The 26,303-nt window shown below is 33.9% G+C and overlaps 2 protein-coding genes across 3 annotated transcripts; one reads left to right on the top strand and one right to left on the bottom strand.

Annotated features, from left to right (window-relative positions):
* Positions 1-10,408: 10,408 nt before the first annotated feature.
* On the bottom strand, positions 10,409-23,575 carry LOC149478355 (uridine phosphorylase 1-like). 2 transcript variants are annotated; one of them, XM_089709550.1, is made up of 8 exons: positions 23,481-23,575; positions 13,781-13,894; positions 13,187-13,310; positions 12,791-12,940; positions 12,034-12,219; positions 11,624-11,759; positions 11,109-11,302; positions 10,409-10,567 (listed from the first exon to the last, which is right to left on the bottom strand). In XM_089709550.1, exons 2-8 carry the CDS (start codon positions 13,885-13,887, stop codon positions 10,478-10,480), a joined length of 987 nt encoding a protein of 328 aa, XP_089565676.1. In that variant the 5' UTR covers positions 13,888-13,894; positions 23,481-23,575; the 3' UTR covers positions 10,409-10,477. The 2 variants fall into 2 exon arrangements, with proteins under 2 accessions (XP_089565676.1, XP_089565675.1); XM_089709549.1 differs by lacking the exon at positions 23,481-23,575 and adding an exon at positions 16,123-16,326.
* Positions 16,984-25,828, top strand: LOC149478356 (uncharacterized). Its single transcript, XM_089709178.1, has 13 exons — positions 16,984-16,991; positions 17,711-17,858; positions 18,498-18,701; positions 18,935-19,121; positions 19,424-19,566; positions 20,153-20,244; positions 21,218-21,328; positions 21,797-21,893; positions 22,419-22,605; positions 23,120-23,212; positions 24,352-24,464; positions 24,941-25,034; positions 25,524-25,828. The coding sequence occupies exons 1-13, from the start codon at positions 16,984-16,986 to the stop codon at positions 25,604-25,606; spliced, it is 1,560 nt and encodes a 519-aa protein (XP_089565304.1). The 3' UTR covers positions 25,607-25,828.
* Positions 25,829-26,303: the final 475 nt, after the last annotated feature.

Below are 26,303 nucleotides of genomic sequence, written 5' to 3' on the forward strand. Positions count from 1 at the left end.
TTGATATTACATTATAAATGAATAAGTTTACAAGTTTGAGCCCAATATTCATAAAAAAGTAATATAATGGTTCTTCATATTAGATATAATAAAGAAAGAAGGAATCTCAAATAAAAAGTACTCTATGCAGCTTTCAGCAAAATTTTACAAAATAGAAGGTCCACTTATAAGTAACATTGTATTCATATTACAGTACTGTACGCTAAAATACTTCAAAAAATTTCTTGTAATAAACGCGATACTTTATCCCATGTGAAACGTCATCTCAAATGAAAAATTGTATCTTCTTGCTCATAAAATGACCTTGTACTGTCGGACCTCTGTCGGCCTATAAAAAGTGTCGTTATGCAATCCGATATTACAAAGACGGATATAAAACTGATATTAAAACTGGATGACACTCAATACATTCAAGTCACGCCTTTATGTGATAAAATCTTGCTTATCTTAGCAGCTTCTTATCCAGCTTTAAACCAGTTTATTATAATTATCGTTATACATATAATTATCTTTATATAAATAATCATAGTCTAAGCGACATTGCGAATCGGCGGTAGTTTTGAAAATAAAATTGAAGGCAATTATTCGTTTGTTCATTACATACATTAAAAGTAATAGATTAGTAAAGTCAATACTCCAGTGTGCAATATCTCCAGTGTTGGCTAGTCTAAGGCAAGATTAACAGCCATATTCGAATTTAGGTCAGTGGGGTTACCATGATGTCTTATTATAGCAGTATTATTTCCAGTATATGTAACAAGACAAGAGAACCATTAAGAGTTCGATCAAAATATAAAATACAAAAATTTTGCTTCCATTCGTAATTATTGTTGTAATGACGTTTTATAGTGGTAAAGTATTTTACCATTAACATTATTCGATATTGCAATTTGCAATGTTAGCTTCCAACCAAACAATAACTACAACACGCCGTTAAATATTGATTTTAATTAAATTTGAAAGTCCGTTCCGGGGTCTAATGAATAAATAAAAACTGATAGGGTTACTACGTGATTGAAATTAAATATTAAAATATATTAAATATTATCTATACTATATTATATAATATTACAAAGCTGAGGAGTTTGTTTATTTGTTTGAACGCGCTAATCTCGGGAACTACTGGTCCGATTTAAAAAATTCGATTTATCGAGGAAGATTATAGGCTATTATCATTCACGCTACGACTAACAAGAGTGGAGCCACGGGGGTGAAACCGCGCGGAGCAGCTATAGTTATCTATATAAGTATTTATTTAAAATTATATATTTATGTCTATCTGCAGCCATCTGGTTTCCATAACACAAGCGAAAGCTTAGTATGAGATCAGATCGTGCCGTGTGTGAAAATTGTCCTGAATATTTATTTATTTAATTCAGTACCTATTTACCATATAAATATAAATACCATAATAATCTCACGAATAGTGCAACTTGTATGATACAAGTTTTCACCTCAAATCAATAGCAGAATCGTACCGGACATGTGACACAATCCCACAATTGACGTTGTTCACCTTAGACCACATGTTCTATTCACGCAATCTAAATGGAACGAGACAGGTGTTGATTTTTGAATCAAACATACATTTATTACATACATTTAGTACATTATATACATATATTGCACATATATTTTGTACCAAGGATGTTTATTTCTTTATTTATACATTTAATTGTGCAGCCAATATACTTGTAAACAAAAAGAAGGTACCGAAGACGAACAGCAACAGACATAAGTTCATAATAAGAATTTGCCAGACAATTCAATTCACGACGTAAACTGTCAGTAAATAAGAGATATCGGCCCCGGTACCCCTTCAGCTCCCTTACAAAGGACTTTCTGACTCTTTAAATTTTCGTCTATTTATGTTTTATTATATGGTGCTTTATTAGTCTCTTACCTAAACAGTGTGCAAATGTTTGCTTCTAGCTAACAGGTTTTCCAACAACCCTAAAGTTTGAAGCATCAATTAGCAAATGGTATAGGTATTCTTACTCATAACACTTTGCAAGTTAATAAATTACGTTTACTTTGTAATTACAGGCGTAATTGCTATAGTCGTGTGTATAATGTGAATAAAAAATTACAAGCAACATGAACCTACATTTGAATATTTTATTAAGTCGCTTGCTGTAGTAGCCGTCTTTTATAAGCCAGCATTCGTTTCTTTTTTTTTTTTTTTTTTTTTATGTTATGGGAAGGCAAACGAGCGGACGCACTGCCTGGTGGTAAGCAGGTTGCGTCGCCCATAGACCATAACAGAGGTTATGGTTGTTGCCTACCAGGATTAAGGGATTTGGAAGGAATTAGGGAGAAAGGGGCGAGGATGGGAGGGATTAAGGGTAGGGGAGGAGAGGATGGGTAGGGGATAGGAAGGGATGTGGATGTGATGTGTGATGTTTCGTGGGAATTTGGCAATAACTTGCACTAAACGAATTGAGTGTAAAAAGTACGCTTATGTTGTCATTACTAATTAAACTGATGCAATAAAACTATGACTAAAAACAGCAAAAATAAGTAATAGAAAGATAGTTTGTTTTAATTTAACAATATAATAAAAATAGTATTAATAATAAAAGATGCTGCTTCTGAAATACAGTCGTAACTACGGTGCATACGCTCAGAATTTCCGTCAGTCATGTTCTTCTTACATCAAGATATATTAAATTCCTAGAAACAGGTGACATCCTATTTGTGCTGTTATAAGACATAGGAGATGAAGTCAGAAGTAGAATAAGGATACAGAATACTATTACAATGTAAATAGAAGTAGAATGCCTAGTTGAAGGATCAAAATATATTAATATCTTTGAATATATGAATATCTATTAATATATATAGTTAATATGTAGTTAAATAATGTGCAATAATAAAATGCAGTTTGAATATAAAGCAGACAAAATAAATAGCTTAAACTACTTATTAAATACTAGATTTCCGCCCGCGGCTTCGCCCGCGTTTGCAAAGGAAAACCCGCATAGTTCCCGTTCCCGTGGGATTTCCGGGATAAAAACTATCCTATGTGTTAATCCAAGTTACTCTCTATATGTGTGCTAAATTTCATTGTAATCGGTTCAGTAGTTTTTACGTGAAAGAGTAACAAACATCCATACATCAATACAAACTTTCGTCTTTATAATAGTATTAAGATTAAGATGTTATACACTAGTATAATATTGTACTATGTTATCTATGGTAGAAATATCCACAATATCATATTATTATACTTCCACAATTCACAACACAAAAATGTATATATGTTCAACTGTGTATAAATATATCTGCTAAACATTAAACTGCTAATTATTGTCGTATAGGCTGCTATAGGAAATGGTAGCTTTATTCATGCATCTCATAAGATGCAGAACTTTCAAAGAAGTCTCAGCTTCGATAAAACGACATCGATTGCCGGCGAAATGTTTGAATGGGACGCTTGGCATTACTCCAAACGACGAGGCCGTACGATCACCCGAGATCGTAATAAGTAGAGAGTTATGTGTTAAATATTCAAACCGGTATTTAAATAATCAGGTTTATAGGCAAGCTTTAGGTATGATTAGCCATTAGGAACGATTGACTGACTTCTGCAAGACGTATCTGGTTTCAAAGTTAATGGCTAAGGTAATTTTAATAAACATTGTATTCTATGCAGACTTGGTATAATAATAGGTACCTACTTGTAAAATCTAGAGCTTTGATTATCGGCGGAAAATATCGGTGGAAAATTCTATGCCGTGTCAGACAGAAACGTCTTTACGTTTCTGTCTGGCAGGCAATGTAGAGATCTACAAGTCAGAAAATATCTGGAAACAAAATTATTATTATTTAATTCGGATTTCAATCAATGTTGCAGATATTTCAATTAAGAAGTATTTGTATAAGAGTTTATATTATGAAGTTAAGTCGAAAAGCGGTTCCTTCTCCATACAAACGCTCTCGCTTCTTCATTCTCGTGGTTTATATTACAATAGGTTCACTGACTGATACGGATTTTATGTTACAGTTTCTCTATAGGGTTGCCAAAACATATTATATTCAGAGCAACTTGGAGTATATTATTTTAATATCTGTCTCTCTGAGTGCCATAATACGTACTCATAAAGTTTATAGCCCTAGGGAAGACAAGCCTGGCAGTCTACTGGGAGATGTCTTATGTATGAATATGTTTGTGTATAATATGTGCTACAGATTTTTTGGTCTACTATAACTTGAGTAAGATAATAATATCAATGTATATGCAAGCAATGTGATAATGCTGTGAAGAGACAAATAAATTTATATTTTATTTTTATTTATTTTAGAAACATTTATCGATATTTTTATAAAGCAGTATTGACCAATAGAATTTTCAATTTAAACTACGAACTATAGCGGCTAAGTGGCTGTATAAAAGTGTAAGAAATAACTTAAGCTAATACAGAAAATGGTTGCTATAATTAAAAATAGATATTGCAACTCTGTATTAATCAGGTCAATCAGGTCATAAGGCTAAGTTAAAGCGGTAAAAATAAAAATATAATCGAGATTATTGGAAGTATAAAATGAAAAATGGATCGAGAATTTTCTTTCAAAATTATTGTCAGGTTTTCGCAGACCAGCAAGTAATTTTTACCAGTAATAACGTAAATTTATAGTCGTTTGTTTCGTTTCGAGTTTAATTAACTAACAAATTAGAATTTTATGCATATTTTTATATACCTACATTAGAATTATATAAGTTTAATTTTGATAGAGATACTACTAGATAGATAGATACTACTAGTGTTGCTTGTGTAGGAAATTTGTATCACATTGTAGTACCTACTATGTAGTATGCACGTAAGAAATATAAATAGCGAATTTAAACTTGATTTTTGCAACCCTGTAAGGGTATTAAGATGGTTTAGCTCATATTTTTGTTTTTACTAAGTTATACAACAATATCTATTATTTAAGTTTCCTTGCGGGTTATTATTATTGAATTATGTAAAAATCACATTATAGATGAAATATACATATGAAATAATATATTCATGATTCAGCATATATGACATATCAAAGCGAATTTTACAAAACAAATAAGTTTATAACATTTGGCTCTTATTTCCAACTGAACTACTTGTTAGCCAATTGACAACTCTCACATTTAAATTGATAATCTTTCACCCTTGTCCAAAAGCTCATAAATAATTCATTAGATTGTTTAGGTTTCTGAATGTTACCGTTTCCCTTATGTAAATATAGCCATTAATACATGACCGTAATAGCCATTATATGAAACAGTAAAGTCTAATTAAAAATATAAATGACACGTAGAATATATTATAGTAAATAGAATATAATAATAGAAACGAAAGAAAGTCGGTGCAAAGCTCGGAGTTTGAAGGTGTTTCTAAGGAAATTTTTATAGCATACTAGCGGTCCGCCCCGGCTTCGCCCGTGGTACATATGAAAAATAGATGTTGGCCGATTCTCAGAATTACCCGATATGTACAGAAAATTTCATGAGAATCGGTCCACCCGTTTCGGAGGAGTATGCAGACTAACATTGTGACACGAGAATTTTATATATAAGATCTAGCGGTCCGCCCCGGCTTCGCCCGTGGTACTTACGTTTTCTCTACATAAAAACCATCCTCGTACTTCAAGGAATATAATAAAAAAAGAATTATCGAAATCTGTTCAGCCGTTCTCGAGTTATGCGCTTACCAACACATTTTGCGATTCATTTTTATATATAAGAAGATTACATAGCTGCAACAATAATTATTGGAGGATCTATTAGATCTATAGCTCTATAGTATATTATCTGTGGCTCTATTATGGGTTAAATCTTACGTATGCAGGAGATCGGCTCCTTATACTTATTTATCAAGGATTAGCTAACCTGACAGACATTGTGCTGTCTTTATGTAATAGTTAAATGGATGAATGTTAAATATCCGTTTAGTTTCCTGAATCTTTCTAATTAATTTTAACTCAACAAAAAAAAGTGTACTAACCCGACTTTAATAATTTCACTTCTTTAAAAATTTCCAAGCTTTTCTACTAACATATACAACGATATTAAACCCCTGCTACACGTGTTCCCATTGATAAAATATCAAATCGTTCTCGATATTCCCAATATGCTATCGTGACAGGAATGAGATACAATTTGAATTTATTGCACTATTTCTTTGCAGCTTTTCGCCCGCGGCGTTTCCCGCGTAGTAAAGGAAAACCCTCATAGATCCCGTTCTTTTCTTCGAAAATAATTAATTGGCTATGTAATACTGAAAAGTTTTTTTCTTTCAAGAATTTACCTATAACAACATTAACAATAACGTGCTTAATGCTTATATTTATAGAGGAAAAATGCTATGATCAAATCGTAATTATTGTCGCAGAAAAATCGATTTAACAAACCATTATATTTTAAACCTACATCAGTAATAAAACTCCAATATTGAAGTTTACCAATTTGAATTCATGCAGTAATTAATTAAATACACCAGAGACAAAACTAGTTATGCTGTGTGGCAGATTTTTATTAATTTCACAAACGAAGACCAAAAATTAGGTCATTATATTTATAGTTTTTTCTGCAAGTTGAATGAAATTTTCGACAAATTAAAATTATTTGTTTTAAAATTATAATATTTTAAAGACAGGTCTATGGAAAACGGAAGACAAACCGGAGCAAACCGCTTCTATAAAACCATAATAGCGTGCAAGCCTTGCTTACTGCCGTAATAAGGTTTGCAATTACCGACGTACAAATTGATTTTAATTTACCGAATAAACCTATACTATACTTAATTCAATATTTAACTGTAAAAACTGATACTTATTTAAATAATAAATGCACTTACATTAATTTTATAATTTTTTATTAATGTTATTTCTACTTAATCTCAAATTACAGTGTTTAATTACACATATGAAAAATCTATTGATTTATTTTAACCAACAAAATATCCAAAAGTCAATCGTATACTTTTGCTAGAAACAGTCGTTAATCAAAGCTTTAACGAATTTCTTTGAAATCTTCTATATTTTACAAACATTTCCTAAAAATTACTAAGAATCGCTTTATTAGTTCTATTAGTCCATGGTAAGTATGAACTACTACTACTCTGTTATATTATAGAGCATTGTCTCGATAATATGGGTCAATGACATTATATGTTGATTGTCTGAATATCTAGACGTAGCCAAGATTTTTAAACGCATATCTAATGTATAAATCTAATAGTATATAAGCAAATTATGCCCAACAAATTTATATGATAATAATCTCGAGTTTCTTATTAACCATTCTGATTTTGTCTGGCTTCTAAGAAGGCTAATCATCCATTTATTGGATTATAAATTGTATGTGTTTTGGTTGTGCCAATTTCTTCCAAACCGTTAGACAGTTGCTTGATTGGAGACAAATTCTGGTTCAAGAGACGTTCAGAAAATCTAAGTTAAAAATAGACCTGAAAACCTACCTATGAACTACGGAACATGGGATGTCGCTTAAGCTCCTATGTAGCTTTATCTGAAGTTCGTATATAGAAACTTGCTGCGCCCTGCGGTTTCGCCCACGTGGCTGATGGGCTATCTAACACCGAAAGAATTTTTTAAATCGAACCAATTATCCTGAGATTAGCGTGTTCAAACAAACAAACTCTTCAGCTTTATAATATTATAGTATGGATTAATATTAAGAAAGCTTTCATTTTTCTGGTTTTATCACATTTATTACCGTGATTCTATAATATGCTTTACATAAATTCCACGCTGTCAGATACATAGATGGGGATAAATAACCGTGACACCGCGATTTCAAGATCGTAGGATGTGAGAAAAACCTTAGTTGGATCTGGTTAAATCTGAGATTTAAGTTTGATATATTCAGTTACAATGCGTAATGTATATTATTAATTACCTATGTCTTATTGTTAATAATATTTACTTTAATTTATAATTAGTAAGTCTGCGTATTATAGACGATTATATTTAGTAGGAATATCAATTGAATGCTAAATTTGCAATTTAAGTAGCTAAATGTCTGAATTTATTTTGAAGGTATGAAAGGCATGCTTTTAATTTTAAGGTGAAATTAGTTCTAAATTGATCAAATTTGATTCCTGATTTTGAATCCAGATAAGCCTTTATTGAAAAACTATTCAATGAAATAAGTCGAACCTAAAATAAAAAAATACTTACGCGCCATAAATCACATACAAATAGAGTCGACATTTGCACTGAAAATTGCAATCAAATACACTGCACAAGCTAACTAATAATTAACACATTTTGTGAGATTGAAGAAAGATTCTTACACACTAACTCACTCGTCACACATCACGCTAAAATCAGCACATTCCAAACGTTCTTTTATTAATGAAAAATAAAGATATTCATTAAGAGGTGCTACGACGCGCGTAGCATGCCCACCCCGTAGACGGTCTACGAGCGACTGACGTAGATGTAAAATGAAATTGGAATTTGGAGGGAAACCTGCGCATATCCCGGGCTACAGTTTAACATGTGGGTTAACAATGCGAATGTTCGTTTATTTATTGAATCTATTGTTTCATGCAAATTGGTGAAATTGGACCATTTTTATTGTAAAATAGAAAGCGAAAATAAACAAGTCAATAGATGCATTTCAAACTTATTGAAGATAATACAATTAAGTAGGCGTAGAGTTATCTTAATTAAAAACTCTAATTGATAAGTCCAGCTTTTATGAAACTTACCTGGGTCAACGCAAGTAGGTTTAACCTGCTAATTTAGAAGATACGAATTACATTACGTGTGAAAACTTGTTAGAGCACTTACCAGGAGAGCATGAAACAATTGGAGTTCCGTTAGCATGCATCTATAGTCATGTCCCCAAGTGGGGTAAGGGGTAGATGCATTATACATCTGTTTCACTGATCGATTTTCTTTAGGGACAAGTTGGTGATCAGCCTTCTGTGTCCTACCAGAACAAGACATTTTTTTTTTCTTCGTCTCCACCGGGAATCGAACCCAGGACCCCTCGGTGTTACGCTCACGCGTTAACCACTGTACCGAGGAGGCGGTTGAAAAGGTCGAAAGAAATTACATAAGTGTAGCTATTTAACTATTTATATACACTAGGTTCATTAGTTAAAATAAATGCTCATTTCGTATTCAGTGAAAGTTCCATTTTAATGTGCAATCATTACAACTCAACAAACATTTTTTTATAAAAAATTATGTTAATAGTAATTAAGTACATACATTTATAATTTATATATGCACAAAAATATGTACAAATCTCTTAAAGGATGAAATTATATTTTGTCGCCTTCAAAAGCAAAGAGAAATAAAAATTGTTATTTTTGGATCATCAGTAAATCGTATTTAATCTGTGCTACAAGAGGGGTTCAAAGGGGATAAGGCTATTAAGACCTTTTTTCTTTCGACTTTAAACTCTATTGAAAAGTGAAGTATGATTATATTATTATCAAAAATTGTATATAGGTATATATATAAAAATGAAACCCGTTTCGCGTTGTCATGGCATCACGTGTGAACGGCTGAACCGATTTCGATAATTCTTTTTTTATTATATTCCTTGAAGTACGAGGATGGTTCTTATGTAGAGAAAACGTAAATATTATTTGTACCACGGGCGAAGTCGGGGTGGCCGCTAGTAGGTAATATTATTAAGTGCTTTTTATATTGATAACTAAACTGTAAAAGTTAATCAAAGGAAATTATAATTAAAATAGGAGATAAAAATGTAAAACTTTGTATATTTCGACCTTAAAATGTTTTATGAAAAATAATTATAATGTCGGTATAGATATTATCACAATGATAGTTATATTTGTTTTACGTTTGATATCTTAATCCAAATTAATTGCTGTGATAAAAATCGCGATACCGACAGATCAAATTATTAGACATGATATTTCAAAAAGATAGTTATATGTTACTAGCTTTCCGCCCGCGGCTTCGCCCGCGCAGTCAAAGAAAAACCCGCATAGTTCCCGTTCATGTGGGATTTCCGGGATTGCGTCATTTTCCCGGGATAAAAAGTAGCCTATGTCCGTTCTCGGGTATCAAAATATCTCCATACCAAATGTCATGAAAATTGGTTCAGTAGTTTAGGCGTGATTGAGTAACAGACAGACAGACAGAGTTACTTTCGCATTTATAATATAAGTATGGATTAATCACTACATAGTATAAAACAAAGTCGCTTTTGTCTGTCCCTATGTCCCTATGTCCCTATGTATGCTTAAATCTTTAAAACTACGCGGACGGACAACGGATTTTGATGCGGTTTTTTTTAATAGAACGCTGATTCAAGAGGAAGGTTTTAGTATATATAATTTATTAGGTTTTAGACACAGCGGGCGAAGCCGCGGGCGGTAAGCTAGTTAAAAAATAAAACAAATATTTAAAACACATTCTTTATTGCTTAATAGATAATGTCACTATAAAAATATAAAACATAAGTATATTTCACTTCCAAGTTAAATAAAGGTTATTTATTATAATATTTGAGAATATAATTTCCTACAATTTTCGCAGGACGTTTCTGCCACTCCGTCAAAACTTCCTTTTCAGGTGTTACCTAAAAGAAAGGAAAATATTAATTAAGAAATTGAGAGACAACTCTTTATAATCCATATAATATTATCAAGGTGTTAGTGTAATCACCTTTATCCTTGAAACCAGTGGTTTGGTTTCACTTAACGTACGTACTTACGTAAATTCAATGAATTTTTTTTTGCCATAATACTGAATACAACATGTTATTGCACTGATTACATAACAAATGGAAGTATTCTACTTTACTGGCGAAAAATATTGGCAAAAAATTATTTTATTTTCCTACGTGAAACATCTTTAAGAGAACGTAAAATGCACTTTATGATGGTATATGTATATGATTTGTTGATAATGTCGTTGTTTCACATCCGCCATGCCTTCCTTGACGGCTCACATTTTTTTGTAAAGTTTGTGACCTTTTTTTATTTGGGGAGGAGGGGGGTCATGTCCCGTGTGACTCAGAGGGGGACTCTGCGTTGATGACCTTTTTTTATTTCCCCTGTGACCCCCCCATACTTTTTTGTTGTTTTTTTATATCTTAATGACACATCTTAATGACACACCTGATCCCCCAACAGCCGATCAAGTAACGTGACACACACATCAGCAGCCCGCACACCAGCTTCATGGGTAAAGTGTGCGAATGCTGTGGCCTCCATCTCCATATTCTTTACACCTAATTGTAATAATTTCTGCAGGTATGTCTGTTTGTCATCTTCTGTGTAGTCGCAGAACGCACCGTCCGTTCTCGCTTCACCTGAAATATTTCATATGTTGAATTTGACTCTTGGTTTTATGGCATTCATGTTTTATAAATATAAATTTTTAAAGAATAGAAAAAAATTGATCACGAGGCGAGATTCGAACCCGGCACCCGTGGCAAAAACTCTGTTTGAATAAAATAAAAAAAATTAAATAAATTTTATTTGAGCCAAATAAACATTTTTTATTGCGCTAATCAGGAACTACTACCGATTTAAAAAATTCTTTCACCCTTGGATTTTTTTCATAATATTTACATCGGACAAAACCAAGTATAAAATATAAACTGCTAGTAAAATATGAAATATAAACTTACCTCTGTAGAAATCATTTGCACACAATGTAACTCCAAGGTGAGTTTCAAAATCTTCTCCATCGGCGACTGACAAGAGTTCTTGGTTCAAGCGTTTGTCAAAAGTGCATGGAAACTTTTTTTCCTCACCCAAAATCGCCTTAAACAAATAATATTAAATAATGATTATCTTCTCGATGTTAATAAGTTAAGAGTAAAATTTCAAGATCGCGTCATGGCAATAACATCACGTCATGGACTTGGAGTAGTACGACGATTTTGGTAACTTTGACTCATGCCAAAGAAGTTTCACTTCTGACACGTGTGCTCGGCACACACGCTCTTCTTTTTTTGAAGTGAAACTTCTATAGGCGCGTTGAGAGTACGATTTCAATGTCGCGTCATGGCATTACCGTCACGTCATGTTTACTTACGAGCTTATAACACATTTCCAGAGTATCACTTATACCAGACGACGATATAACGACAGCGCCCGGCGTCACTCCGATCCCACCGCTGGTACCAAGCCGGAATATTATGGGATCTTTAGCTTTGGCATAGTGCAGTAACTTCAATATCTCCTCTAGAGCTATCGTCATAGATGGAACGCCAATACCATGCTGTAAATATATATGTAATCTATATATGTATATAAAACTCAAAGGTGAATGATATAGTGATCTATCAAAGCACAGCCCAAACCACTGGACGTATCGGGCTGAAATTTGGCATGCAGGTAGATGCTAGGACGTAGGCATCCGCTAAGAAAGGATTTCCCGAAATTCTTGCGTGAACGGGGAAAACGGGGATGCACGTACAAAGTCGTGGGCGGAAGCTAGTGTATAATAAGATGTTGATTATCTTTACAACAGTATTTATAAGTTTTTGTGGTGTAAGTGTAAGTTAATAAGTTATATATTTTCTCTTTCAAAATTAAGTGATTTTTTTTATATAAACACGGGTTTTGGCTTAATCCAACCTTATGTTATACTAGCTCACCGCCCGCGGCTTCGACAGCTTTGTGCAAACCCAATAATTGTATACTGAAACCTTCCTCTTAAAAATAATTTCTGTAGTTATCTGGAATTCCATTCAAAATGTAGTAATGTAGTAGTTACTGTAAGGTACTCGTATCTTTTATAAATAAAATAAAATGTTATTTCAGCTGAAATTTCATAAGCATTTACTTACACTAAGACACAAAACGGGGCCAACTTTGTATAGTGCGTATCTGTGACCCTGTTTAACTATATTCTTGAAGTCACACTGTATATCTAGTATTTGAGCCATATGCTTTACAGTTTCCTTCATTCTGTATTTCGTACCACCCATACATACAAACTGAAATAATTTAATTATATGCTTAAATATAACTGGTTTGTCTAAACTTTGTTAAAATAAAAAAATTATAATCCATCCTGCTGGCTTTTATTCAAAATGCATTTTTTTATTTTTAAACCTTTTGGTTTTTAGGAACTATTTTGTTTAAAAGTCTCCATAAAATATAAATAACTTTACGAAACCTAAAGAGTATATATACTATATAATACATGTTTTCTATGAGAAACAGAAACAAAAATAACTTACTTTAACATCACCAAACATTGCTTGCAGATCATGGGTCTTTGTGTCCAACCCCAAATGGTACAGTACATCATAATCCAATTTTAATAGATGCTTATTTCTGAGTCGCAATGTCCCATCATCATTTCTATACAAAAGAAAATATTATATATATATTTTAGTAGCAGCGCCTCGCGGTTTTACCCACGCGCATGAATGAGTTTATCCTTTAATACCTAATGTTCCTGTGGGAATGTCGGTATATAAATAGCCCAAGTTACTCCTTATAACAACAGTTATTTGTCAGTGAAGTGCTAGTAGCAGAATAGTAGAATGCGAAACTGAAATATCCTCTGTGTAAGTATATTATACTAGCGGTTCGCCCCGGCTTTGCTCGTGGTACATATTATAGCCTTCCTCAATAAATGGGCTATCCAACACCGAAAGAATTTTTCAAATTAAACCAGTAGTTCCTGAGATAAGTGCGTTCAAACAAACGAACTCTTCAACTTTATAATATTAGTATAGATTACCTGTGCGTGTTCTTCGAAGGGGGCAAAATAAATAACAAATTAAAGATAGAATGAAGTTAAGGAAGATAGGATATATTGAACTTACTTTGGATAATCTCGCTTTTCACGAGCAATCCACTTAACTTTGCAGTTTTCGTAATGTTCCTCCCAGTCAGGCTGTGTTTTGAGAATATAATCACATGTACACTCCATTTTATAACTGAAAATAAAATTATTTTTAATATTGTTAACAATATGTGACGCCAGCAAGCAACAAGCAGTGAATTTTATAACTTCAACATTAGTTCAAAAAAATCTTTTATTATGAAATGGCATGTATTTAATTACTAGCTGACCCGACTATGTTGTCCTGTCTTCGTGTAAATTGTCAAACCCGTCAACTTTTTATTTTATAAGATCCTTCTCCTGACAATGAATGCATTAAAATAAGAATTATCAAAATCGGTCCAGTCGTTAACGCGTGATGCCGTGCCCAAGGGAAATAGGGATTCATTTTTATATATAGATTTGATTTTATAGTGGATCCACCAAGGAAATATTTAAAGGAGAAATCACTACAACTAATCTCTGAAATCTAAATTGAGTTTGGTTGTAAATTGTAATTTGGCGGGAACCCAAACTAAATATTTATCTGTCAATTGTCATTCATAAATGAAGTTGTCACTTGTATAGTCAACTGACTGCTGACATATCTGATATCTGACAGGTGCTGACGTTTAATAAATCACTTTGGGGTTGCTATCTCGAAATTAAGAAATATTTTTCGTGCAGGCCATCTGCGAAATTTACAGTTAAAATAATAATATATTCTCAAAGTGGGGAACGGTTAAAACAAGACCGCTGACTATTGTGGAGAACATCTCACCTACATTGTTCACCTACATTTTTACGTAATTCTATAGACTCTACCATGTCATGGTGTATCGTGTAGTCTAATAATAATGATGACCAGACAATAATAATTATTAATGCTTTGGCATTCTCTGTGTATGTAATAATTTAAGTAGTTTGTAATGTAATGTTTATGTGTGTGTTAATATGTATAATAATATAGTTCTGTTGTTTTGAATAAAATGCAGTCTAAAACCACCAACCTTCACATTAAATTATGTATGGGTATGTTTTGGTAACAGAAAAAAAAATAGTACGTGTACGTTACAGTAAAAGGTATTGGAAAAGGAAATAAGTATAAAAACTGGAAAAGTTCCAGTCAGACTCGCGCACCAAGGGCTCCGGAAAACCTTTTTTTTATTAAGTACCTATGTTGTACCTATAACAAACATTTAATGATTTATTTATTCAATTAGACTTCCACTGGAAGTTCTTTTGAATCGTCATAACATAGTTTTACCATTTATCCCCAATTCAGAAAGCAGACTTTATAGCGTTTCCTACTGTAACAAAAAACAAAAAACCGGCCAAGTGCGAGTCGGGCTCGCGCACAAAGGGTTCCGTAGCAGCAAATATAATAAATTACAGTTAAATCAACCTATCTCAAAAACTATAAGAGATACTTTGATCAAACCAAAAATCGTTGAAAGAGTTAATTAGCATGCATCACCTCTATTTTTTTTAGAATTTTATACCCCGTAGTTATAAAAATAGAGGGGGGGGGGACATACTTTTTACGACTTTGAGAGCTGATATCTCAAAAACCGTTCACTTTAAGAAAAATGTTTTTTAGAAAACTTTATATCATTTTAAAAGACCTTTCCATTGATACCCCACACGGGTATGTACATCGAAAAAAAAAATTTCATCCCTCAGTTACATGTATGGGGGGCCCCACCCCCAATTCTTTTTTTTACTATTTAGTGTCATATTTTTGTAGCGGTTCATACAACACATATTCCCATCAAATTTCATCACTGTAGTACTTATAGTTTCCGAGTAAATCGGCTGTGACAGACGGACAGACGGACAGACGGACAGACGGACATGACGAAACTATAAGGGTTCCGTTTTTGCCATTTTGGCTACGGAACCCTAAAAAGCGGCAATGTGCGAATCAGACTCGCGCTCCTAGGCTCCCGTACAAACTTTGTTTGAGTTCCCGATTAGTTACAATAACATAATTAGGGTGCTCCAATAAACATGAATTTTGATTCTTATTGATTATTACCCGACTACGGCGAAGCAAATTATTGTCCGATTCAGACCTACACAATATGAACATAATTTCTTAATAATAGATAGAGTTTAACTTCAAACAACTCGACACGATTTAATAAGCACATTTATTAGATTACTAGCGGGCTTCGCCCGTGTTGCATGTTTACATTTTCTCTCCATAACCATCCTATTACTTCAAAGAATATTAAAAAAAATAACGAAATTGGTTCAGCCGTTCTTGAGTTTTCTCGCTTAGCAACACATTTGGCTATTCATTTTTATTAAGTAGATTAATTATTAAAAATGTGTACTCACATGAACGAACACAAGAACACTATGAATAAATGACACTAAAATAAATTATAGTACACGCAGATATTATATTATTATAATAAAATTATCTAATAAAATTATGAAATAAGATAAACTTTGATTAGATATGACTAGTGTGTGTGGTGCTGTCCACAGAACAAGTAATAATATTATTATGTTGCAGTCGCGTCGTTAGTGAGTCAGTCATACATTATATTGGTCGTTTACGAGACAAATTCTTTGAGTGTTGCTATATCGAATTAAAATTAGACCCCAAAGGAAATATATTTAATTATGTAACCGATAATATATTTCATTTTCCTAACCATTTAATTAAAAAAACCGGCCAACTGCGAGCCGGACTCACGCACGAACGGTTCTACCTTAATTTTTTTTTTTGTATTTGATGTTATAGCGGCAACGGAAATCAATAACAAGTAATTAACTAAATTGATTTGTTTTTGATAATAATTAATAACCTGGTGTAAAAATACCTTTAAAATATATCAAAGAGGAATATTTAATTAACTTATTCAGTCATAACATTAATTAATGAGGTAGGTTAGTCTATAATAAATAACTGTAGGCTTCTGGTGTAACAAAGAAAATAATAATATTAGTAATGAATTAGTTAAATTTTAACTTGAACAAAAACGTTTATTATTATTGACGATATAAACTCTCCGTATGTAAATTTTAAATAAGGAATGCATCGACTGAAAAAAAAATACTGACTCTATCATTTCTGACAGTTTTATATAACATTTTTAGATGGAGATGCGTTTTTAAATTCCTTTCAGTTTATTATTATATTTAGTTTTTAGATTATTTTTATCTTTAGATATATTTCTACCAACATAAATCATGCCCGAGTAAGTGTGAAATTTTACATTGATAATATATCTATCTCATCATCATGTCTCCTGTAATACAGGACTTTTCCTAGCATAGGAGATATTGTTCAAATATTGCAATTAATTGTACCTACGCTTTATGTTTTACCTAAATGTAAGTTATCCCATAATTGCATGTACATTGTACATGTTTTTAATTTTTTGTTGTCAAATAAAGAATTTATTTATTTAATATCTATACAGTATAATCAATATGGTATAAATGCCATAATCTGTAGGTATGTGTCTGTCTATCTGTTACACCTTCACGGCTAAACCCAACACCGATTTGAATTAACATTGGCCTGAAAATATTTAGACACTTCTGGGTCAAACTTAATTTTTTATGTATGTAGGGTAGATGTAGAGACACCAAGTTATGAAAATAAATATCGCTACAAATTTATATTGAATGCGAATTAAAGTAAATAATATCTCTAGACAATAATCCAGGAGGCGCGACCACCCTGTGTTGGCGTTTAAAAAAAAGAGCTTGTGTGCCGAGCACAAGTGTCAAAACTAAAACTTCTTTGGCAAGATTAAAAAATACCAAATCTTCGCCTTACTCCATGACATGACGGTATTGCCATGACATGACGGTATTGCCATTACGCGACCGTGTAATTTTACGCTCAACGGGCCTAAAGAACTTTCACCTCAATAAAAACGACCAGGTTCTAACTTATCTATGTGTATAGGTGTGTGCCCTGCCCCGCCGCAGCGCCCTGCGCGCCCACCGCTGGCATCAAGTCCGGCCCTCGTGATGGGAAGCCTTTGGACGGCAAGCAAGAGCTCAGCTGCATGTGCCGCTCGTGTTGTTGCGGCAAACCGCCGATTGTTAAACCGGTAAACGTTTTCTTTATCCCTCCACTTAGAAGGTCATAAGCCTCGTGTCTTCTCTATGCGTCACAATGTTAGTTACCATATTCCTTCGAAACGTCTGTGTTATGTATGAATTCAAATAAAGATTTTATTTATTACTAGCGGTCCGCCCCGGCTTCGCCCGTGGTACATATTTACGTTTTCTCTACATAAGAACCATCCTCGTACTTCAAGGAATATAATAAAAAAAGAATTATCGAAATCAGTTCAGCCGTTCTCGAGTTATGCGCTTACCAACACATTTTGCGATTCATTTTTATATATAAGATTATTATTTATTATAAAGGCTATCAAACTATGTGATTGATTAAGATGTGCTATGAAGGTGCGGTGGCGCAAAGTTACGAGGACGATGGAGGATCGAGCTATGTGATATATCGATCTGCTCTGTACGTAGCACCGAGCACACATCCACAGCTCGCATCCAAAGCCTGTGCCTGTGCTGTATCTGTATTCATAGGACGTATTCATATAAAAAAAACATATATTAGATGAGACAGTTTCCGACGGTGATACACTATGTGCATTAATGTATATGATTGGTGGATAACAAACGAATCCACAGCAACGTAGCACATCTCACCATAATAATAATAATTACAGTGCTACAAGCAACCGAGAATCCCCGATTCGTATGCTCCTCGACGATGTTACATGAAGCCTACGGCTCGAGTAGAGAACTGCACTACATACAATATGTCGTATCTACCGGTTGATGGATGTAAGAATCTTCGTGGAGAAGCGAAGAAACCAGAACCCAATTTGGTGCCAAGCTGTGAGCCAATGGAATCGTGTACTGTTCAAAAGGTATCATCATCATCATCATCATCATCATCAGTAATTTCAAAATTGCTTCAGAAGTTTATCTGGACATAAGTCTTTTACATTGTCTTGTTTTAAGTGTATATTTTTCGCACGTTTTCCCGTGACCACGCTAGCTGCAAAATGTGCTAAAGGTCGGGATAATAATATTATGATGAATAAATCGCGTTTAAAATTATTTTCGCTTTGCAAAATTTACAATTTAGCATATTTTTTAGCTATCTTTCCTGCCGAACCCGGTATGCGTGACGCAGCCGATCCGTCCGTGCCACCACGACATGTGGGGGCAGGGCCCGATGCAGAACCTCACTACGCAGCGGCACGACTATGTGCCGAAGCCCTGTGTGCTCAGAGAGAGCTGCAAGCCTCCAGCGAAGTTTCACTGTGTGGACCAGCCCTTTGAAAGTGAGGGCATTCAGTTACTATTTTTGAAGTGAAACTTCTTTAGGCGCGTTGAGAGTAAAATTTCAAGGTTACGTCATGGCAATACCGTTACGTCATGGAGTAAGGCGACGATTATGGTATCGAAATGTGGTATAGGCCATCTTTTGTAGGCATTATTTCTCATTGTCTTACACCAGTTATAATACTGCATTAATTATTATGAGTATCTTATTCTGCGTTAGCTCAGGCGTTAGCCAACAATAAACGGGCACTTTTAAATATGTCTTCTTCCCTACAGAAATACTGATCAAATACATTTCCAGATCGCACAGTTAACAAGCTATCCTATTTACCCCCGGATAAGATGGAACCAGTCAAATCGTATGCACCAGAGCGTTGTTACGAAAAGCCAGCGGCCAAAATGGAATCGAGCACAACGCATAAGCTCAGCTTTATGCCAAATCAGGTTAACACTAGACCCGCGTCTTCCGCCAATCCGGCACTCTTTAAAAAAATATATTTAAAAAGCATTTAAGAATGCCATAAAACCAAAATATCTAATTCAACAAGTGATCGTTGCAATATTGTAATCATTGAACTAATGTTTTATATTGGTTGAGTTGTTAATTATATCAATAGATGACGCGGGGTGTTCCTTATACACATAAAACTGAAAGAGTAGAATAAATTCGATTACTCTGGCTGGATCATGGGTTGGGGAGTTGGTCAAGACGTCACCCAGGATTGGCAGAAGACGCGGGTTCGAATCCTGCCTAGTGATCGTTTCTGAAGTGAAAACTTCTTTAGCGGCGTTGAGCACTTTTTCTGTATCTATATCTATATCTGTATATATCTATATCTGGGTATAAAATCTTAAACTTGCGTCAGGACACGTGACCTGATCGAAAAAGCGTAAGATGGATACCATTCCAAAATATCAAACATGCTCAACGTTAATAATCAAGTTTTCAATTCTGCCGGCACTCCCGGAGTGCAACCCGTCTTTTTTTCCTTCTCTTTTAAAATTTATATTAATAAGGTTTTGTTTGAAGCTCATGCCGAAAGAGCCTCTACCATGGGCCTGTAAGGGGCAGTATCAGAAACCGTGCCAGAAAATAGAAGACAATACTACATACAGCATGAGGTAAGTATAATATTCATATTTATTCATATCAGCTAGTAAAATATCGCAGCGTAACTGCTGGGTATTCTTTGAACTTGGATTAACTCATAGGATAGTTTTTATCCCGAAAATCCAACGAGAACGGGAACTATGCGGGGTTTCCTTTGCCTACGCGGGCGAAGCTGCGGGCGAAAAGCTAGTAAGTAAATAGATATCATAAAGAATGAAATAAACGAAAACCAAATATAAAATTAAAGCCTATTTATTTATTTCATAATATTTCCATTATGCAATTTTAAATCTAAGTATTACTATTACCAAAGACCTATGAAATGTCTCTTGTAGTTGTAGGTACCTATGCGGAAACAATGATTACGACAAAACCTGGGGCCGTCTCTTATTTCCAGTCAGTTCAATTCACGGCTTAAACAGTCTGGAAATAAGAGGTCATAATACGGCCCCAGCAACACAACGAATATAATTATACCATTATACCAATGAAACAATCATTGTTCTATTACAACGGAATAGCTTTACAGCTGTAGTTTTGATAACTGTAATTTATTATATTATGACTCAAATAATTAGGGCATTCTAGTGCAAGGATATTTGTCTTAAATAGTACCTAAACATATTTATCAATGCTTCTCAACCTTGATATAAGACCCTTCTCCTCACAATAATGAACACACCAAAATAAGAATTATCGAAATCGGTCTAGCCGTTCACGCGTGATGCCGTGACCAAGGGAAATAGGGATTCATTTTTATGGATAATATAATAATAATAATAATCATTTATTTGCAGACACATGAAGTCCATAGTAAATAAATTTAGGTACATATGAATCAAAAATTATCATTTTACAAAATCAAAAATAACTCAAAAATACATGCATATTATAACAATGTCAAAAATTATAATACAATAATATATAAATAATATAGAGATAGAGATTATAATATTTAGGTGTAAATTTGATTGTTTATTTCAGCTTCCTAAACCCAGCCAGTGATTGCCGCCGCTGCGCCATTCTACCAAATAGTTGTACGAATCCCGTCACGGCGTCCAAGCGATTTGAAACGCAAACCATATACAAGAACAGGTAAATAGGGGTGAAAATTGTATGAGCATTTTAGGATGAAATTATAATATTTTGAATGGATTTAAAACGCGATTTATTATGAATGGGATAAAAATAATATAGGTAAGAAAGAAAACACGAAGTGTCCTAATAATTCGATTGTAAATATTCAAAACAATTAAGCTAAGTGATTTTTTTCTAAAGATCAGACCTATCTCTATGAAACATACATTTAATAAATCTCTATAAAACATAATAAGGGCAATTTCGATAATAGTTTAACCATGAGGGCGGTTATAAATCGAGTACCAAACCCTGAGCTCTCGCTTGCAAGCAAGTGCTGCTTTCAAGAGTAGGCAATTATTTATGCCTAAAGTTGACTTTTGTTAGGGAGTGAACCTTACGTAGTACTATTATAATATATTCTGTAGTTTAACTTAACTACATAATTCCTCAATACCTGATAACTGATTAACCTATATATTTCAGTTATCTGCCAGCAACTGCACCTATACCGCAACCGGTCAAGCCGGTACCCAACCTGGTGCCATCCACCGCATTGATGGATGGAGACACTGTTCATAAGGTTGGCAGGATATACTTATTCATATTTTATACTAAAATATATAAAATGTTAGTATTCAAATATATAATAATATGTTATTTTGGTCATAATTTAGTTTGTGCAAGTGTTATAAATAAATTAAAAAGAGTGTGTGTACCGAGAACACGTGTCAGAAGTGAAACTTGTTTGGTAAGATTCAAATATACCAAAATCGTCGCCATTCTCACGACGTGACGGTATTGCGGACGGACGCGACCTTGAAATTTTACTCTCAACGCGCCTAAAGACGTTTCACTGAGCAAGTGAGCAAGGCGACGATTTTGGTATTATCTTTGAATCTTCTCAAAGAAGTTAAATAATAATAATAAAAAAGTTCATTTATTGTCCTTCACAACTTAAAAACTATTGCAAACTAAGTAACTAAATATAATATGTAGCATGTTCGTTGTGAAGGACTAGTGTCTGAAATAGGACTGTCTAAGTTTCACTTCTGACACGTGTGCTTTGCACATATATTTTTTTATTTCTTTCTCGCTCGCATTCCAGCTATCTTTCCTGCCGAACCCGGTATGTGTGACGCAGCCGATCCGTCCGTGCCACCACGACATGTGGGGGCAGGGCCCGATGCAGAACCTCACCACGCAGCGGCACGACTATGTGCCGAAGGCGGCGGTGCCACGGGAGTCTTTCAAACCGGCGCACAAGTTCCACTGTGTGGAACAGCCTTTTGAAAGTTTGTGCTTTTTGTTTTGTAGCGTTCATTATTATCATGATCAGGATATATTATGTACCCACTGCTGGGACACGGGCCGCCTATAAAAGTGCAGGCCATAATCGCTAACGCTGGCCAAGTGCGCGTTGGCGGATGATACGTGTCGTCGAACTTTTGTAACATTCAAATAACATTATTTTAAGAATAGGTAAATAAATCTTGAATTCATAAAATATCTATTCTATTCATACAATATTGTAATCATTGAAATAATGTTTCAAATTGGCTGAGATTATGTTGAGACGGTTGTTTAATCACCTCAATAGATAGTGTGTGTCCATTAGGCACATAAAACCGAAAGAGTAAAAGAAATCCCATTGCTCAGACTGGATCATGACGTCTAGCCGAGAGGATAAGCGCTGCCCTGGTATGGGAAAAAGACGCGGGTTCGCGTGTTTCGATTCTTCAAAATTTCTCAGTTTATGCTTTATTAATTATTATTTTTATTAAAAATTGTTAATTATTCTGTCACTAGATCGCACTGTGAATCGTATGTCCTTCCTGGACCCGGGCAAAGTGCCTATACCGACTTCATACGCACCCAACAGAGGATATGAAAAGCCAAGTGGTTAGTACTAAATAACACTTATCTGAAAAATTATGTGTTTCCATCGCTCACCTGTTATTCCGATGTATAAACTATATTATATTCCTGTAAAGTTTCATCCAAATAGGTCCAGTAGTTTTTTTGTGAAACTGTAACAAACATCCATACATCCATCATCATTTAAAGAATTAGCACAGATAATATAATTGTAGTATTAGTATGATAGACATAAGAAAATAAACGATTGAATAAAAATAATAATAAATACTTAGAGTCAAAATTTACTTACCTAATTATTTAGTTGAGCTTAGATTTGATGGTCTACTCGAATAAGAACAATTGTGTACGTGTAGTCTGTAATTGTGTCTAGAATGAGTGAAAAATTTGACTGCTTAACTTCAATTGAGCGAAAATTTTGTCGCGTCGGTATCGTGCTGTGACATTGGAATTCGATTATTCCAAAGCCGTTTAGAAACATGACCGCAGAAATAAGGTCAATGTGCGTGTACCTACGCTAAATATGCGATTACGTTGCACTGTTAATGCACACTAACACAGATTAGATAATAATTATGTACTACACTATGATGAATTCTGTGTGACCATTGCAAGAAAATTTCCAACAAAACGTGGAGAATTATGAGGCAATAAAAATACTCGATTTACACCCAGTTTAAATGGACAGAATTAATTCTATTCTCACACAGACAACTTGTTTTTAAGTTTATCTTTAAACTATATTATTAATTACTAGCTTTCTATATATTTAAATAAATGTTATCTTCTTCTTATATATAAAAATGAATCGCAAAATGTGTTGGTAAGCGCATAACTCGAGAACGGCTGAACCGATTTCGATAATTCTTTTTTTATTATATTCCTTGAAGTACGAGGATGGTTTTTATGTAGAAAACGTAGATATGTACCACGGGCGAAGCCGGGGCGGACCGCTAGTAAGTAATAAAACCATCCTCATGAATCGTTCTATCTATTAAAAAAAACGCAAAATTCGTTCCGTGATCGTTTTTAAAGATTTAAGCATATATAGGGATATAGGGACAGAGAAATAGACTTTTTTATACTATGTATCTTTATTATATCAAATTTTCCGTAAAATATTGTGATAGCTATTTGAAATTTCCATTTTCAATTTATTCTAGCTAAAATGGAGAGCAGCACGACACAGAAGATGTCGTACCAGCCCGTGTGCGCGCCGGCGCCGCAGCGGCCGCCCTGGGCCTGCAAGGGGCAGTACCAGAAGCCGTGTCAAAAGGTAAGACATAAACAAACATACATATACATATATACATACATATGCATGCATTTTAGATGGACACATTTACGCAAAATCATACATTAAGTATACATATTACTTACAGACTGTATAAGTGTATACAAACGTATAAATCTACGTACTAACCTACATACAGCTTACATTAGATGAGTACATTTACCCAAAATCATACATACAACATTACCTACAATCTACATAGTTACATCTTACGTTTTAAAGGTGCATTTACATCAAACGAGCGAATGCTCATTCTAACCCCACTATGTCAAATTATTTTAGTGTAAACTGGCGTAGAGCAATTTTTCGTTATTCTTAGCACGTTCGAAAATGCAATGCAATGTTCCAATACTGAACAACACTGAATACGAGTTTTCGTTTACACTAAAAGAGCACGAACGAATGCTCTTGCTCTACATAATTTAATAATGGTTTAAAAATGTTTATTTATTGTTTAGCTGGAGGGTACAACAATATACCGGTCGTCGTTCCTGCCACCCGGCGAGGACTGCACGGAATACATCGACCCCTGCTCGTATGGTGATTGCAAACGTAAGTTATTTTATTTCTAAACACATACTTCTATACTTCTTTACATGTTCAAAGAAAACAGTAGGTAATCATAGTGTTTTCTTATGTTTAATTTAGGTTATGAATGGAATAGGTTAGGTTAGGAATGGAAAGTATTTCCTAACAACGAACAATATAATATTCTGCCTCGGTGTTTCCTAACTTATACGACATGGGCACCTTCAAGAAGAAAGCGTATAAATTCCTGAAAGGCCAACGCAAATCGCTCGTAGAGTCTCCGACAATGCGAACGCTCATGCGTTCGCATTGTCGGAGACGGGCGGCGACGAGCTTCCAGAAAGTGACTCGCTTGCTCTTTTGTTGGTGATAAGTTGATAACATAAAAAAAAAACTAAATTCAATATAATAGTTATCATCTAAATCCATTCAACTGCTGCTTCGTGATATCACAAATTGTGATTTCATATTTTAAGTAAACGATATTATAAGTTAACTTTTAATTGATTTCAGCCTGTGACTGTATGTGCCCAGCTGAATGCATAGCGACAGACCCTTGCGCTTGCAATTTCCCAAAAGCCGAATGTTGCAGCTAGCAGCCATTTTGTGTTGTGACGTAAACAAGATGGCGCGTTTTGTGTCGTGGCGTAAATTGTATTTGAAATGTTTTCGAATTTTTATAAATTATTTTTCGAGTGGACTGAAAGGATGAGATTTTTTGATAAAGGTTTTGACTATGTATGATAGTGTACCTAGATTTACCATCTTAGTGATTATACTTTTGTTGATAACAGTATTTAATAAAGTGGTTGTTATTATGTCTTTTGTTTTATTTAATGAAACGCAAAGTTTAGTGGTTTGAAAATCTTTATTTTTTCAACAAATAACACAATTTTTTTTGCTTCATACATCCTTTTTATAGTCCATAGAGGCTAGTTATACATATACTTACACATTTCGCTGAGAAGTATTGAAAACTGTATTCTTAATTTTGGTACGAATTATTTACCATCTTATTCTAACACTTACAATATTGTCTTCAAATTAAATACCTACATCAGGAAGTAGGTATGTTGGTGAAAAATTAATTTATAATTTGGTTAGTAATGTATGAAATGGGTACTTACATATCGAAGTGAAACAATATTATTTTTTAGCAATCGTTGAGTCTTTACATAACGACCTATAATACTTAACACCTTAACCATGTTTCATATAATATTATAACTACATTACAGAACATAGAATTGATAAATAATATTTTATATAATGAAAGAAATTGTTTTCCTAGAA

This window comes from Colias philodice, chromosome 22 (genome assembly GCF_061535455.1).
Source record: "Colias philodice isolate Cphi_HAF_F1 chromosome 22, ilColPhil1 Martin Lab GWU primary, whole genome shotgun sequence".
NCBI lineage: Eukaryota > Metazoa > Arthropoda > Insecta > Lepidoptera > Pieridae > Colias > Colias philodice.